The following is a 17,588-nucleotide window of genomic DNA, read 5'->3' as shown; positions in this document are numbered from 1 at the left end:
TGACACGCGTTCACACGCGAAAAAATTCAATAATCTAAATCGGCGTGTTGTCGGCACAGGAATACACGTCACCCAACGCTTACACACAATACATACAACAATACAATGCGTGTTTCTGCTATGATCCTCAATTATGCGTTCAAAAACCAAAGGTAATGACCCAGCATTACGACATTGGATTCTATTATGTACACGTCTGTATCGTAATGGTCAGGTCGTCGCGCGCGCAGCGGGCGCAGCTCGTGGGGCAGACATACCTACCTAGTTCTCGTTAATGCAGGTCATTCTCAATGGTTCTTGAACACATGTCATGATACAGGATTTAATATATGGATATAGATAAAATATTGTATGCAACTAACTGTACGTAATTAGGCCTTAAAACACTCATGTGACCCTATTATGTATGAAAACTCATAAACCCACACTCGTGTTATAAGGACCCCTATAACGATACAGTTGCATAAATTACTATTCCGCCTTTAGAATCATGTGGGGTAAACGTACGCAGTGTGTCAGTGTACGCAATCAGTGGCGTAGCGTGGGTATCAGCAGCCCGGGGCGCAAGAAAATTTTGCAGCCCTCTTATTTAGGGTACCCATTCTAATCCGTTCGAACCGTAGGTGCGACATTTTTTTGTTATGAAATTATTATCATCATGCCAGCCTATACACGTCCCACTGCTGGCACAGTCCTCCTCTCAGAATGAGAGCACTTGGGCCGTAATTCTCACGCGGGCCCAGTGCGGATTGGGAACTTCGCACATACCTACCATTAAATTTTTATGGTACTTTGCCGCCCCCTAAATGTGCCGCCCGGACCGGACCCCCCCCCCCCCCAACTACGCTACGCCACTGTCTTCTTCAGCCCATAGCCACCCTGAGCTGAGTGTAGGCATCCTGCATTGCTCGCCACTCATCTCGGTCCAGTGCTGTCCTCATCCAGTACCTTCCCGCCACTTTGACCAGGTCTCCTGTCTACCAACGTTTCTCTGCCCGGTTCTGGGTCTCCACTCCATCACGGTCTTCCCCCATACGCCACTGTAAGCAATCCCATGTATTTCGGATTAAAATGTATGGGATTGTGTACAGTTACCCTCTGCGTGCGTTGACCCCACATGAATATACCCACCTGTTGTGTACTTGTGTACCGTACCTTGGTCTGCGAGGTGTTATGATACGCCCGGAGCTTGGCGACGAGGTCGGTGGCGTCGCGCGCCGCGTTGACGGCGAGCGTCTTCGGGATCACCAGCAGCGACTGCGCGAAAGCCGCGATGGCCAGCTGCTCGCGGGAACTCTGCAAACAGCCATTGCGTTAAGAGCGTTTATACCTGCTGAGCTGGCAACGTTGCATTTTTGTTAGTTTTTCTCGATTATTCCATAAAAATTGAATGTAATTAAAAATGTGGTCTGGATGCTTCTTAATATATAAGTTAACCTCCTGCCTACAAAGGTACTTTTTGGATTAATTTTTTTGAAACTTTCCAAATTGTATGCTTGGAACTTAAATGTTCAGAAAAATAGAGGAAAAATCTTCGGCTTTCGCCTACTAGTTATTCACTATGTAGGTACTTTACAAAGGACATTAGTGCCCAATTATAATTATTTCTTATGTCCTTCCCAAAGGAAGGATGTAGGCACGAGCGTTAATGTGTCTACTGCATTAATTATTGTGATTAGAATTTATATTCTATTCTTTAAAACGAACAAATGTTTATTAACAACCGTTAAAGAAAATAAAAGTCTATCACGGAATAATTATTGCAGTTGCAGCTCAGCAGATATTAAACGCTCTCAACACTGGTTTGTGTACGATACTACGCCCTGTTAGCATGGTGAACGGTTGTGTTCCTCTAAAGATGAGTTCTAAACACGTCAGTGTACAGTGGTTAGTGGTGATAGACGGGTTTATGTGATGCGTGTGTTCCTTCCCCTCGGATCTCACAAGGTGTTAGACGTGTTTGATATTCTGTTACGGTTTATTTTTAAATTATAAAAATAAAATAAGTGACATTAATTCGTGAGTGAGAATAGGAGTGCATAAAATCAAGAAGTATTTACGGCGCGACGCGCGACGGCAGCGAGTTGCTCCTGGTACTTCATTCATTCATTACCTGCATACTAACGAACTGTGCTCGCTGCGACCCTCTCGCTCACAAGGCGCGTACGCTGTTGATGTCACCGCGCCGCTCATTAAGTGCGCTCGCAGGCACTGCTCACTCTCGTGCCTTTCGCTCTGTCATTACTAATCGGATATCTGTTATCCTAGTATACAATGAGTGAACTCAACAGTAACATTACAAATCTGGAGATGTCGTATGACGATCAGGTTACGCCTCCTAATTACGTTACTCAACGAGTCCAAAGACATAGTTTGTCTGATGATCTGTTCAGGGATTTTAAGGAGGAGATGAAGCAACTAATGACAACATTTACTATATCTCAAAGAGAAGAACTCGCCAGTCTTAAGTCAACTCTTAAAGAAATTCAACAATCGAACCAAAACATTGAGAGCTCTGTCAGTATTCTGCATGCACAGAATGAAGAATTTAAAAAACAAAATTAACCACCTAGAAAATCATGTGAAGGAGGATAGGCAATATATTTTATTTCTGGAAAATAAAGTTGAAGAACTACGGGCGGGCTCTCGAAAAGCTAATTTCGAATTAAAAGGTGTACCTAAGCAAGCAGCTGAAACCAAACAAGATTTGATACAAATGGTAATAAGCTTTGCAGAGACAATTAAGTGTAAAGTGAATAAAAGTGATATTAAGGACATTTATAGAGTGCGCGCAAAGAAACCTGAGCACAAAAATACTCCGATTATCGTAGAAACTAGTTCCGTTTTGCTGAAAACTGAACTATTCAAGAAGGCAAAATCTTTCAACAAAAGTAACAACAACAAACTCTGCGCAAAACATCTAGGCTTCAAAACTCAAGAAGATACACCAATCTTTCTTTCAGAGAACTTAACACCGAAGGCCGCTCGCCTGCACTACCTGGCTCGGGACCTGGCTAAGTCAAAAGGTTACAAATATTGCTGGCCCAATTTCGGAAAGATCTTTGTACGAAAACATGACAATGCACCTATTATTTTGATTGAAAGTGAAAAACAAGTTCAACATTTGATGCAGCAGGAAACCTGACTACCTAAGAAAATTATTTTAAAATGTTTAAAAAGATGTGTCAATAAATTGGTATTATTATTTATTACTAATAACGCTCGAGTGGAGCTTATTTACTTATTAGTGGATTATTTAACCGGGAGCCCTGAACTTGTTCATATTATTATGGTATGTTACAATATTATTTTGTATAACCTTATTCAAGCACAACACACACACACACAAACACTTTCAATATTAATTTTATCTAGATTTTACTTTTACCAAATACTTACACTCAGTTATACACTCAACTGCTTAATAAACGAAACTCTCACTACTAAAATTATCTTAGGTTATTATAGAATTCTACTGCCAATTTGTATAATAAAACATGAGGCACACTATTGTTATGCGCCTAACCACCGATTGTATTTATTCGTTGTGTTTTCATTCTTTGGGGTCAGTTTATATGAGACAGTACATTATCTAAGCATATTCCTTCTTAAGTGCACGAGGTACGCTGATGATACGACGTGTTGTAACATTAATAAGGATGGATAGTACGCTACAAACATTGAACGAAATTGATAACCTAGAAATAGCGCGTTCGTTTCAGTGTAACGTTGCAGAATTTAAAAGCTACTTACAGGTTAGAAGGGATGATTTTACTGTGATATCCCAAAATATTAGGAGTATATATTGCAACTTTGACGACTTCTTACTGACTTTATCTAGCCTTCCATTTGATACAGACGTAATAATCTTAACGGAATGCAGATTAAACGTAAACAAACCCTTACCACAACTATCGAATTATAACTCGTATTCTACAAAATGTCAGCTCAATCAAAATGATGGGGTGGTAGTGTATGTTAAAAATTCATTAAAGCATAAAATTCACGAAATTAAACTGCCCCAGTCGTCTTGTTTACAACTAGAAATATTGAATTACTACGTTCTGTGTATGTACAGGTCTCCATCTTACCCAAATGCGGAAGGTTTTATAAACTCATTGGGGTACAACTAGATACCCTAAATCATACAAATAAAAACATTATTATTGCCGGTGACATTAATATCAATATTGCACTCAAACCTATTGAAAGTTACTATGAACAAAATAATAGAATCAACTATCTAAACATGCTGTCCTTGTATGGTATCTTGGCTGGTCATACTATACCTACAAGAGATAAGAACTGCCTGGACCATTTTATGTTGAGAATAAATAGAAGCAAAGCGTTAGCCTCAGTAGCTATTTTATATACCACTACTTCTGATCACTTCACTACGTTTTTATCTATAGCTAAAACTAAAAACTACCCACCAGTATCTAAAATAAAAAAAACTATTAATTTTGAAGAAGCCGTCACGCACCTTAAAACCAAAAAATTATCAGAACTTTTATTTTGTAATGATCCTGATGAGGTCGTAGAGGGGCTTATATGTAAATTAACACAAACTTTGAAAGAAAACACAGTAGTTTCCACAATATCAAATAAATATCGAATTATCAAGCCATGGATCACATCAGGGATCCTTCGTTGTATAAGAAATCGTGATAAATTGCAACAACAAGTCCGTAATGATCCATTTAATGAAATTAAAAAGATAACATATATTAGATATAGAAACTACTGCAATAACCTTATAAAAAAATTAAAAAGAAGATATGAAAGGGATTTACTAGCCAAATCTATTAAAAATAATAAAACACTATGGAAAAATATTAAAAACATTACATATACAAGTGTAAATAATTGTGCAAACTCGGAACTACGAAATATAAAATCAGACCCAACCTCCTCCGCAGATTTCATAAATGAATATTTCGTTAACATAGGCAAACAGCTTGCCGAACATGTTCATCCCGATAAAAATACGCAAAATTCTTACCTTGATCATCTACCTTCTCAGCCTAATTCATTTGTGCTTCTCCACACCGATGACATCGAGGTTTACAACACTCTGATGACTCTCAAATCGGATAGTGCTCCAGGATGGGATAATATTCCTACAATTTTTTTGAAAATGGCAAATACAGAGGTAGTCCCAGTTATAACACACCTCATTAACCTTTGTTTTGATACAGGAATCTTCCCAGCTCTTCTCAAACGGGCAATTATAACACCCGTGTACAAGGGTGGGGACAGAGATGATATAAATAACTATAGGCCGATATCGGTGCTGCCAGCGATCTCCAAAATTATGGAAAAACTTCTTAACGTAAGGATACTTAATTTTTTAAATAGTTTTGATATTTTATCTCCCTCCCAATATGGTTTCAGACATGGTCGTTCAACTGAGGATGCTGTAGTTTCACTAAGTTCCCTGGTAGTAGAACAATTAGACAACCATAAGAAGTGTATGTCAGTGTTCCTCGACCTAAAAAAAGCGTTCGATACTGTATCTGTTCCCATCCTTGTACACAAGCTAGAAAAGCTCGGTATAAGAGGTACATCACTTCGCCTGTTCAAAGATTACCTGTCTAATAGAAGACAAAGTGTAAAGTTGTTTGACTGTGTAAGTGGCGATAAGGAGGTGTCGTACGGCGTGCCGCAAGGTAGTGTCCTTGGTCCAACTTTATTTTTGGTGTACATTAATGACCTTTGTAATATGCATGTTGCAAATGCAAAAATATTTTCATACGCTGATGATACAGCCGTCGTTTTTACTGGTGATTCCTGGGTTGCGGTTAGGAAAAATGCTGAACAAGGGTTGAGGCAAATACATAAATGGTTACAAAACAACATACTTACATTAAATACTAGTAAGACTAATTACGTATGTTTTAGTATTAATAATGATACACAACCTAACACTGACTTTGCCATAAAAATACATAGTCATAGTTGCGATTATACATCGGATAATTGTAACTGTCCAAGTATTTTAAAAGTTACACATTGCAAGTATTTGGGTGTCTTTGTGGATCAGCGACTCTCTTGGTATCAACATCTTGAATATGTATCTGCACGAATAAGAAAATTGATTTGGGTTTTCAAATCTCTAAGATATGTAGTGCCGAGAGGTGTCGCTGCGTCGGGAAGGCCCAGTGCTCCGAATAGAGATCTTATAAAGGATATTTATATATGCTTGGTGCAGTCCGTTATAATTTATTGCATATCTGTATGGGGAGGTGCGGCCAAAACGCGTTTTCTCCAGGTCGAACGTGCTCTAAGAGGTTTGATTAAAGTAATGTATTTTAAAAAGAGAAGGTTTTCCACTGAGAGCTTGTATAAACTATCTAAACTTCTTTCTGTTAGAAAATTGTATATTACTCATGTAGTGTTAAAAAAACATAAGGCTTTACCATATGACAGCAGTATTACACTTAGAAGAAGAAAGGATAACGTAGCATTTGCACCTCAAACAAAAACCAAATTTGCTAGCCGACAATATATTAAACTTTCTGCTTTTCTGTACAACAAACTGAACAGGGAATTAAAATTTTACAGTAGACAATATAATGAGTGCAAAAGGATCATTCTGACATGGCTTGAAGCTAAAACCTATGAGGAGACTGAGGAACTATTGCAACACCTAAAAAAATGATATCACATACTTAATAGTAAGTACCATATGCGTGAGCGCGCACACACATACACATACATACACACACACACATACACACGCACACACACACACACACACACACACGCACACACACACACACACACACACACACACACACACACACACACACACACACTTTTTCTTTTATGGGTTCTTGTTTTTTGCGTTTGTCTTTTGTGTTTATTTCAATTGATGTTGCTGCTTTGATTTGATGGTGGCACAACTAAAAATTCTAGGACATAACATTTTAGAATATGTCACTCTTCAATCAAAGTTAAATTATCAAATTATAAAACTTGTTTTGGATTGTGTCACTATCGATCTGGAGCAGTGATATATATAAATTATATAAATTGTGCAGGATTATTCGATATTGCATGCCTATATGCTTGCATGCAATAAGTATTATAAATAGAATAGGTAATAGAATAGAATGTAACAGTCACAAATTGATTTATAAATGTAACACCATCTTAGTACGGTCAGCGTCAGAAGTAGCTTTGTTACAAATACGTAACGCCATGCAAGTGATAAATATGTACTATTGCGGCAGAGTGACCGGCTGCTTTAGATGCTGACTGTACATGCAGACTATAACTATAGAGGAGCGGTGCCTCCTGACACAGGCTTTATCAAGCTTAAAAGGAGGCTCCAGCCATTAATAAATGCCATGTAAAAGAAGTTGTTATTGAAATAAATTGTTTAATTGTTTGTTTGTTTGTTTACAACGGAGTGGAGGAACTGCATGAATTCACATTTATTGCATAGACTAGACGTAGCTATCGTAAAGTCGCGGGTAGCAAAGTAATAATATCACTATCATGGGACACTTGACACCAATCGACCTAGTCCCAAGCTTAAGCAAAGCTTGTACTATGGATACCAGGCAACGGATAAACACACTTATACCGGGTGTGGCCTGTAATACGAGCAAAAATTAAACATAGATCCTCCTCGTCAAACTGAACAACATCAGTTCAGCGACTTTTAAACATAATGGAGTCTTTGAATCTTCCTTTTTTCATACAAATTAAATACTGCTATCAATGTACGCCATCCTAAACACAACTGACGTCGTCTGTCACGTTACAAACATCAAGCATTTTGGCTTTAATTGCTTCTTCGAATAAAAAGTGTAATAAAAATTAAAAAAACTAACTAGTTTTAAAAATCGCTGATCTAATGTTGTTCAGTTTGACGAGTATGAGCTATGTTTTAATTATTTGCTCATATTACAGGTTACACCCGGTAGATAAATACATAATTAAATTGGCAGTCGTGCAAAAAAATTTTCTTCGTTGTATTTGTTTCAAGTTATTATGTATACGCGCACAAACATATCTAACTTCAGTCGAATGGGCGTAGCTGCTAAGATCACTCGCAGCACGGGTCGCTTGCGGGCAGTCCCTCATAGAATGGCATTAGCGGGAAAAACCCGCGCGTTATAGGGCCCAAATACTATGAACACCTACCCTAACACCTAAAAAGCGAAAAGAATGATGAAACGTTTAGCCGTCGACTAAAAGACCTTTTGTTGGAAAAAGCGTTTTATTCCGTAAATGAATTTATGAATCTGACATTTTAATTTTATTGTTTAAATTGTTATTATTATTTCTTGTTTTTATTTTATTGTTTTTACATTGACATTTAAATTGTTACTCAATTATTAATCTTATATATCCTTGACATTTATTCTTTACTAGCTTTTTACCCGCGGCTTCGCACGCGTAAACTTTTCGGTCTGGTAGTTGCAATTCAAATTTTCGGGATTTTACAAAATTCCCCTGGAAATTTTTCAAAATTTATATCGTGGTCTTCATTGAGGTTGTGTTGTGAATGACTGTACAAAAATTCAAGACCCTAAAACCCAGTGCTGAAATTTAAAAAAAATCCCAATCCAAATTCAAATTTAAAATTCAAATTCATTCATTCAGTAAATATGCCGCAATGGGCACTTTTACACGTTATTTTTAAACTACCAGCGCTTTCGGAAAGACCATCATTGCCAAGAAGAATGCGCCGCAAGAAACTTGGCAGAAACTCATTTTTTCAAAATGAAATACTTAAAAACTACAGTATACAATTAAAGAAATAAATACAAAATAATAATAATAATATAGGGATGTATGGGGTCCCTTAGTTATAAAACTATCCCGTGGGAATATCGGAATAAAAAGTAGCGTATGTGTTATTCCAGACGTCCAGCTACCTACACACCAAATTTCATGCCTCTAAGCCCAGCGGTTGTTATTTCAAGATTTTATCCCTAGGTATCCCGTGGGAATATCGGGTCAAAAAGTCACTTATGTGTTATTCTAGACGTCCAACTACCTACATACCAAATTTCATGACTCTAAGCCCAGCGGTTATTATTTCGAGATTTTATCCCTGTCCCGTGGGAATATCGGAATAAAAAGTAGCCTATCTGTTATTTCAGAGGTCCAGCTACCTACATACTAAATTTCATGGCTCTAAGCCCAGCGGTATCCCGTGGGAATATCGGGCCAAAAAGTTGCCTATGTGTAATTCCAGACGTCCAACAACCTACATACCAAATTTCATGACTCTCAGCTCAGCGGTTATTATTATAAGATTTTATCCCTATCCCGTGGGAATATCGGAGTAAAAAATAGCCTATGTGGTTTTTTCAGAGGTCCAGCTACCTACATACCAAATGTCATGGCTCTAGGCCCAGTGGTTGTTATTTTGAGATTTTATCCCTAGGTATCCCGTGGGAATATCGGGTCAATTAGTCGCTTATGTGTTATTCCAGACGTCCAACTACCTCGTTACCAAATTTCATGACTCTAAGCCCAGCGGTTATTATTTCGAGATTTTATCCCTATCCCGTGGGAATATCGGGATAAAAAGTAGCCTATGTTTTATTCCAGATGTTCAGCTATCTACATACCAAATTTCATCCAAATCCGTTTAGCCGTTTCAGCGTGAAAGAGTAACAAACATACTCACTCACTCACTCACTCACTCACTCACAAACTTTCGCATTTATAATATTAGTAGGATATACATTTCAATGTGTTTCAGTCTGACGATCCCTTGAGGAGAACCAGTCTAATTTTAATTGTTTACATTCACATGACATGCTTAGAATTTTATTTTTATAATTATTACTAATCATATTACCTTTGACGATTTCAATACAAATTCTTAAAACTGACATTTATGTAAATTATAATGTAATGATGTATTGATTGAATAAATACAATAACCCTTAATAAGGCCCCATTTATTGGAGCATACTACCACAGAATCAAAAGCAGCTATCGAATACCTAGCAAAGGATATTTTTAAAGCTAGTAGCATTTTCAATAATTACATTAAATTAATTACTCATTACTAAAACAATAAGTTCGAATATCCAAATCAAAGCATGTGGTCGCTAAATCGCCTCTACCTTATTAAGGGTTATACATCCACAACCTGAGAACAAACATTAGTATTATTCATACAAATATCTGCCCCGGCCGGGGATCGCCCTGGAACCTCAAGCTTCGTAGTCAGGTTCACTGACCACTTGGCCATCCAGTCGTCATTTAAAGCAATTGTTTCAGTTCATTAAATGAAATACTTTATCATCGCACAACGGGGCGGTAAAGCAATGGCCCGGGACGCCAAATGAAATACTGTAGGCATCAAGCGCAACTCACGAGCGTGGTGGCGAAGTTCTCGAGGTATATGGAGAGCGCGGCCTCGACGCAGCCGCCGCCGGGCACCAGCCGCCCCGACTCCAGCACGCGGCGCACGGCGCACAGCGCGTCGTGGGCGGAGCGCTCCATCTCGTCGCAGTACGCGTCCGTCGGCCCGCGCAGGATGATCGACGCCGCCGTGCGCGCCGCCGGCCTTCACGTAAACAATGTGCAACGTTTGGGTCAGACAACTGTTTCGTGTTTGTTTATAATACTGCCTGTTGCCCGCGACTCCGTCCGCGTTGTATCCCGCGGGAACTATGCAATTTTCCGGGATAACAACTATCTTATGTCCTTTCCCGGGACTCAAACTATCTGTATACCGAATTTCATCGAAATCGGTTCAGCGGTTTAGACGTGATTGAGTAACAAACATCCAAACATTTTCCCAAAATATCACATTTATAATATTAGTAAGATGCTTGTAACCACGAGAAAAATGTATGCTCAATGAATTTTAAGTATAGCCTCCTGGATCCTCGCGTACTTTATAAAGGACTAATTAACACTAAGAATAACGGCCGAATGTACTTTATAAAGTACAAATTGTTCATTGAATAAAAAATTCTAAGAATTTTGAAATAATATCCAAAATAATAATAAGAAGCTTATAGGTTTTAAGAGTTGTTCAGGGGCTGTAATCATGACAATGAAGTATATGGAAAAACTTAAGAACTGTTGTATGCCCATAATCAATTATGTGCACTACTACATACGGTTTCCCTGTTTAAAAAAAATCAACTCCAACCAGTGCAAAACTTGATTTAGACAAAAACTACAAATAAAACATAGATCATTGTATAAGTTGAAGACACTGACCCCTTGATGAGTATGAGCTGGTCGTCGCAGATCTGTTCCTGGACCACCTCCGCGGCCTCCCCGATCATGCTCGCCTCGAATACTTCCTCCCCTGAAACAGTGTGGCACAATTACATGATTGAACCAACCCACCACAATCAGTGTACTACCCTTAGCTTTTGAACGCCACATTCGGCAAAACACGACAGCTGTAAATCGTGCCATAGGTGCCTAGTCGGCATTTCGTGGCGCCTATGGAACAATTTTGAGCAAAAATGTTTTGGTGTCTGTGGCCAAAGGGTTAATTACTTTTATCGAAAAAATCCGACAATTTGGGTTGTTTCCTGTGTAAAATAGTTATTTGTGTCACAAGAAGGGAGCAAAATTATGTATTTACGGCGAGGGCGGTACATCAAATCTAGAATGTAGCGACAGAATCCCGAGTGTAGCGAGGGATTCTAAAGAACAGTCTTGAGCGTAATGAAGGATTCAAGTCTTAACGCCCAAGTTGAAAATAATTTTGCTCCCGAGTGACTTATACAACTTTTCACACCAGGTATGACGAAAATTGAAATAAAATAATGTAGTTTTACAATTATTAACTTCAAAAAATTGCATTCGCAAAAAACATTTAGAAAAGCCTTGAACAGAAAAGTTACGCTTTGATCCCTCTCGTCAGGGAGCAAAGTTACTGTTCTAAATGAGAGGTGTGTAAAAGTCAAACATCTGGAAGCATGGTGTATGGTTGTGTTGCTCTAAAAATGAGCTCTGGTTGAGTTTGAAACGTGATAGATGGGTTTGTGTCACTTGTGTGTGTTCTTACAGTGTGGAGGAACTGCATGAACACGCATATCTTGCAATAAGCGTAGCTATCATAAAGTTGCGGGTGGGCAAAGTAATTATTTAGTTCATTAACTAGTGTTAGTGTGGTTATTTAAATTTATTTATTTTTTTCTTCTGTGACTGGGCACCTCCTAGAACGAGTGAGGGCCTCCTCCATCTTCTTTCACAACTGTTTGTCCTTGGCAGTGCAGTTTACTTGTTAAAGTGTATCCAACTCACCATCCATATTAGTCAACGAAGTCAGGAACGTCGCTCCAGTGGCCTTAGCGATCCTCTTGAGATCGGCCTTCTTGCACCGGCGCACGCCCATAGCGCCGGCCTCTACGAAGTATTTGAGGCAGAGGTCGTCGATGCCGCCCGAGCAGAGGATCACGTTGACGCCGGTCGCCAGGATCTTCTGGAGACGCTCCTTGGTGATGTCAAGCTCGCGAGCGCGGATGGCTTCGAGCTTCTCCGGGTCGGTTACTAAGACCTGAGGTGAAAGAAAATTTAGAGCTTCCTTCGAACTCTGCCTGTTAACAGCTGTAGTATTGCCGAGGAAACGATAAGCTGTCAACTATTTTTAACACACCTATAACTACGGAACTAACTTCACTTGTTATGGTATAAACACGAAACTGGAATTCAGCTGATCTGATGACGGAGCAAGAAGCTAAGCACTGAAACTCCACGACAGAACTACATAAACAAGCCGAATTTGAGCTTTAACATAACATTATAGGTACATAACATTATACATATTTTGACTACAGAAAGGGGCACGCCCTTTGCACTCCTTAGTTTTAAAATCTTAAATAATAATGATTAATAACTAAGTACTTAAAAATACTGTAATTGATCTTTTTGATTTAAAATAAACAGTTTAAATATATATTTTTTGTTTATTTAAACCAGAGAATTTCAACATGGGCGATATTGCGCCCTGTTGGGCGTTGATAGTTTTCAGAGGGACAGTAGCAATAGAATAATCAGAAAAAAAAAATAGATCTTGTTGTTAATTAAGCAAACAAAAAAAAACGGAAAGGAAACTTCAGTAAGAAAGATCATAAAGATTTAAATTGATATATGTGGTGCCAGCCAAACTAACCTGGACTCCCATCTTCATCTTAGTTTTCTGCAGAGAAAAGTCAAGACAAGCAATCTTGGCGTTCAAAATCTTCTTAGGCATGGCTTGAGAGGCCACAGTGCAGTTGAGTGCATACCCTTTGACCAGCACACTCTCCCGAGCCGACCGACCATGAGCTTTTAGAATGTTGACCGCTTTGATAGGGTATGCTGCGTTGCCTTTGGGATCCGTAATCTTGATGGCCTGGGCAGCATCTACAACTATCTCGGAGAAGAAATCTGCATCACTGGTGTGGTGGTTAAGGACAATATTAGTTTGTAAGGTTGATTGTATTGTAGCTGGAGTTTTTGTAACAAACTTATTGTGACTGTCTTTGGTTATTAAAATAAAAATAAATAAATATATCATGGTAAAATTCACACCAATTGACCTAGTCCCAAAGTAAGCTTAGCAAAGCTTGTGTTATGGGTACTAAGGGCAGATGCAGTACAAATTTATCGGTTCATCAAGCACTCCTTTGCAGCCAGATAATCTGGATATCGCAATAGGAGTGTTTGATGAATGTGGACATTGAGTCTTTCAATGAGGCTGGCATAGTCACACTGGTGCACTTAAGCCACAAAAAAAAATAGAAAAAAAAAATGGGTACTAAGCAACGGATAAATATAATTATATAGATAGATACATACTTAAATACATATTAAACACCCAAGACCTGAGAACAAACATTCATATTATTCATACAAATATCTGCCCCAACACGGAAATCGAACCCGGGACCTCAAGCTTCGTAGTTAGGTTCTCTGACCACTAGGACATCTGGTTGTTTTTTCATACAAATATCTGCCCCAACACCGGAATCGAACCCGGGACCTCAAGCTTCGTAGTCAGGTTCTATGACCACTAGGCCATCTGGTCATCAGTGGCATTCTAAGTTAATTCCTAGCAATACTGTCCAGTTTAGACCAGCAAGTTAAATTGTGTAAAAAGGATACGCTCCAATCAGCTTCGAAGACATGGTGGTCTTAGCAGTGTTGATGATAGAGGGACGACCAAGGGACTCCACAGTGACAGTCAAGTTGTCCTGGATGTACTTGACAGCTTCTTTGCAGGCCAGCCTGTAGCCCGAGATAATGCTTGTTGGGTGGATCTTGTTCTTCACCAACTCGTCAGCGTTCTGGAGGAATAAACAAGTTCAACCATGAATTAGATGAGGCAGTTATTTTCTTGCTGCTCTAAAATAGTCTTTAATAAAAAAAATATTTGAAAAATAAATGTTTCCATATTTATTTCTTAATGCATTAGAATACATAGCTTTGGTATAGCAATACTTTTATATTTTTTTAAATATGATGGAAAGATGAAATTGTGGAATAATTATCTAGCTAAACTATTGTCTTATTCTATGGAACTTTTTTGTTTAAAAATGTTCAAGCATAGGTACTAATAATAGGTAATTCCATTGCGAAGAGTAAAAACTATAATTTTTAAATGTGGTGTGTACACCTACAGTCTGTTCAATATAGGAATGGACAGAAGGAAAATTTCTTTATAATACACGCTTTAGGAAGCCATTCAATAAATTGAATTTTTTTAGTGTACAGTCTAAACTTAATTCTAATTAAAATATCAAAGATGTCAATAATAGTTTCAATTATTCATTAACTGACTGTTTCCCGCGACTCCATTCACGTAGAATTTATTTATTGCTATCCAGAGGGAACGATGAAGACTGATGAGTAAAATGAAGAAAATGTCATAGCTGTTTTACATCGGAAGTAATGCATGTTACTATTTCCAAGTAACGCAAGTTACCATGGTTGTTTTTTTTTAATTGTCTGTAATGTTTACTATTATTTCACGCTACATTAAAATACTTTGATTCCTGACCTAAACGTTTTTATTGACACAAAATCGGCTCTAAATACCAGAGAAATATTCACTTACAATGAAGTCTCAAAACATTGTGTCCTTTATATGTAATGCAATTTATCAGTACATTACAGTGTGCTGGGATGAGACTATGGTTTGGTTTCGGCTGGCTGATATTAAGTTGAATAAAAAGGACTCACAATCACAATGTGTATTTAAACATACAAAAAAGTAAAACAATTGGTTATTAATATACACATAAAATATGTATATTTTTCAATGAAAAGTTCAAATTGTTACGTAAGTTATCATGTAATTACCCTGATGCACAAAATAGCATGTTTGGCCAAGTAGGCAAGCCTCTTAAGAATTTAAGTGATAATTAGTGTACCATGCATTAGCAAATCTCACAAGACAAATTAGGTACCTTTAACAACTCGGCGGCAATAATCACAACAGATGTGGTTCCATCTCCGACCTCCTCATCCTGGAGCTGAGCCAGTTCTACCAACACTTTTGCTGCCGGGTGCTCAACCTCCAACATCCTAAAAAGCATAATAAGTTATTACAATCTTTTTTTCTTATTTATTTCCTACCAGCAGGGCTACTACGAAACTCGAAGTTCGTGTTGTGCGGTCCCTCTGACACTTATACTATTTAATATGAGTGAGAGGGACGGTACGAAACGAACTTCGAGTTTCGTAGTAGCCCTGCTGCACTACAAATAGTTGTATCAGCTATTTATGCATGTTTTGTTGTGCCAGATATGAGTGCTGGTTACTGTACGTACACATACAGTTACAAATGCTGACAAAATGATCTTACTTTAGAATGGTAGCACCATCATTAGTCACTGTAACATCTCCAATGTCGTCTACCAGCATTTTGTCCAGGCCCACAGGCCCCAGCGAACTCTTCACGATGTTCGCTATGGCGGCTGCTGCGTTTACTGGAATCGGACAAATAAAATTTCGTATAATTTTTGTACGTACAAAATTTTGTCCTACAACATTGATTAAGTAATAAATAACGCTTTTTGTTGTTTTAACCGTTTTAATTGCTTTTTAGTGAGACTTATTAGATTAGTTGTGTCAATGTATAGAGTAAATATTATAATTATTTATATGCGTTACCAAGCGATAGGTTATTTCTTTGTGTGTGAATTAAAAAGTCTACCGAAATTCAGTTCCCAAAGCATAAAGTAACCTTTTCATTAATTTATTATTATTGCATTCAAAATTTTTACACATTCTAGAATATTTCACTAGAAAATTGTAAAACTAAAACCATAATGCAGCATTGCATGTGATCTACCGGATACCTCATGTGGTTAGTCATTACACTCTATTTTGGAGATCTGATTTACCATTTTGGGTCCTGACCGGAGCCCCCGAGCTTCTAGTCCCTGCAACGGATAAAGGTGCGGCAATTGTCGACATTTTTATTTAATTTCAACACAAAATCACAGAAATAATCCACCCGTCACACTTTTCAATTCTGGAAGAGTAAAAGATGTTGCCAGCGCAAAATTTAACATGACACATGAGATGTTTATTGCCAGGCAAAAAATTAAAATCGTTCGAGACACCGAAAAAAACCTTTCGTGAATGTAGCAAGAGTTAGGGCCAGGGGAAACGGTAAGGTCAGCATCAAAAAAGATATCGAATTTTTTAAATTTCAATTTCAAGTGCTAGATCCTGCTAGATCTAATGGTTTACACGAGCGAAACCGCGGGTTTAGGGTTTACTATAATATCATTAGAAGAGTTCGGGTTTGGGGCAACTAAGTGGAAATAAAATAAAAATAGGTAGAACTGTTGGCGCCTGTGTAAGAAAATTAACCTTTATCTCTTGCATTTACGTGCGTCACCAGAGGCCATACTGCTTTTTGCACTCAGATCAGAATCACAACCTCTTTCACTACTTTTTCCTGTCACACGATAAAGGAAAAAAAGATAGTGAACGTGATTTAGAGCCCCGTTGCGTTATAAACAATAATAGTTAGGGGGAAACATAACAATAGTTAACGCTTTCCAGGAAATTGTTATGCCTGGGCCGAAGTCCGAAGGACGAGCGTCGGAACTTGTATGTATATGCGACCCCGCGTTGAGAAACTTCGATAGCGCGATGTAGAACATGGTCGGAGTTTCTATTGTTGTTCACTAGATGGCGCTAGGAGTCGCTACAATGACCTATGAGCTCTACAATATTCTATATATCTCATTTTCTTCCATTGCCGGTTTTCGCAGTTGTTCGCAAATTTCAAGTTTTAAGGAAAATTGAAAGTAGGTAGGTACCCTGTAGGTATTGATTCCCCGGTAATTTGTTTGGAGATATCTTTTTTTATGACTGTACCTAGTTACCTATTCAACTGTGTTTTCATTGTGTTGACGACGTTTATCTTTTTTCATCACACTTGCTCGTTAATATAGTGTCGTAACATGCAGGCTATCTTGGCTGCAACCCCCCCAAATAAAACCCTCGACCATAATTTTCTTGTCACGAAATGAAACCCAAGGTCGGTAAATGAGTCATTGCGCGAACAAATTTTCTTGTCATGAAGCCCAAGGTCGGTCGCATGAGTCAATGCTCGTAGGTACTAAACTATGCTGCTGCGCCAT

At 38.3% G+C, this 17,588-nt stretch overlaps 1 protein-coding gene across 1 annotated transcript in view; it reads right to left on the bottom strand.

The window, feature by feature from the left end:
• Positions 1-16,483, bottom strand: part of CCT1 (chaperonin containing TCP1 subunit 1) — a 42,846-nt gene extending 26,363 nt beyond the window's left edge. The window contains exons 1-9 of the mRNA XM_074096065.1: positions 16,335-16,483; positions 15,794-15,917; positions 15,396-15,513; positions 14,092-14,273; positions 13,118-13,382; positions 12,250-12,502; positions 11,209-11,299; positions 10,351-10,543; positions 1,156-1,296 (exon numbers count right to left, since the gene is read on the bottom strand). Of these exons, the coding sequence (XP_073952166.1) occupies positions 1,156-1,296; positions 10,351-10,543; positions 11,209-11,299; positions 12,250-12,502; positions 13,118-13,382; positions 14,092-14,273; positions 15,396-15,513; positions 15,794-15,917; positions 16,335-16,407 (1,440 nt within the window). The 5' untranslated portion in view covers positions 16,408-16,483. The remainder of the gene's footprint in view (positions 1-1,155; positions 1,297-10,350; positions 10,544-11,208; positions 11,300-12,249; positions 12,503-13,117; positions 13,383-14,091; positions 14,274-15,395; positions 15,514-15,793; positions 15,918-16,334) is intronic.
• Positions 16,484-17,588: the final 1,105 nt, after the last annotated feature.

Source organism: Choristoneura fumiferana, chromosome 13, assembly GCF_025370935.1.
Source record: "Choristoneura fumiferana chromosome 13, NRCan_CFum_1, whole genome shotgun sequence".
NCBI classification, from domain to species: domain Eukaryota; kingdom Metazoa; phylum Arthropoda; class Insecta; order Lepidoptera; family Tortricidae; genus Choristoneura; species Choristoneura fumiferana.
The sequence above is the reverse complement of the archived record's forward strand: the minus strand, read 5'-3'. Positions and strand labels throughout refer to the sequence as shown.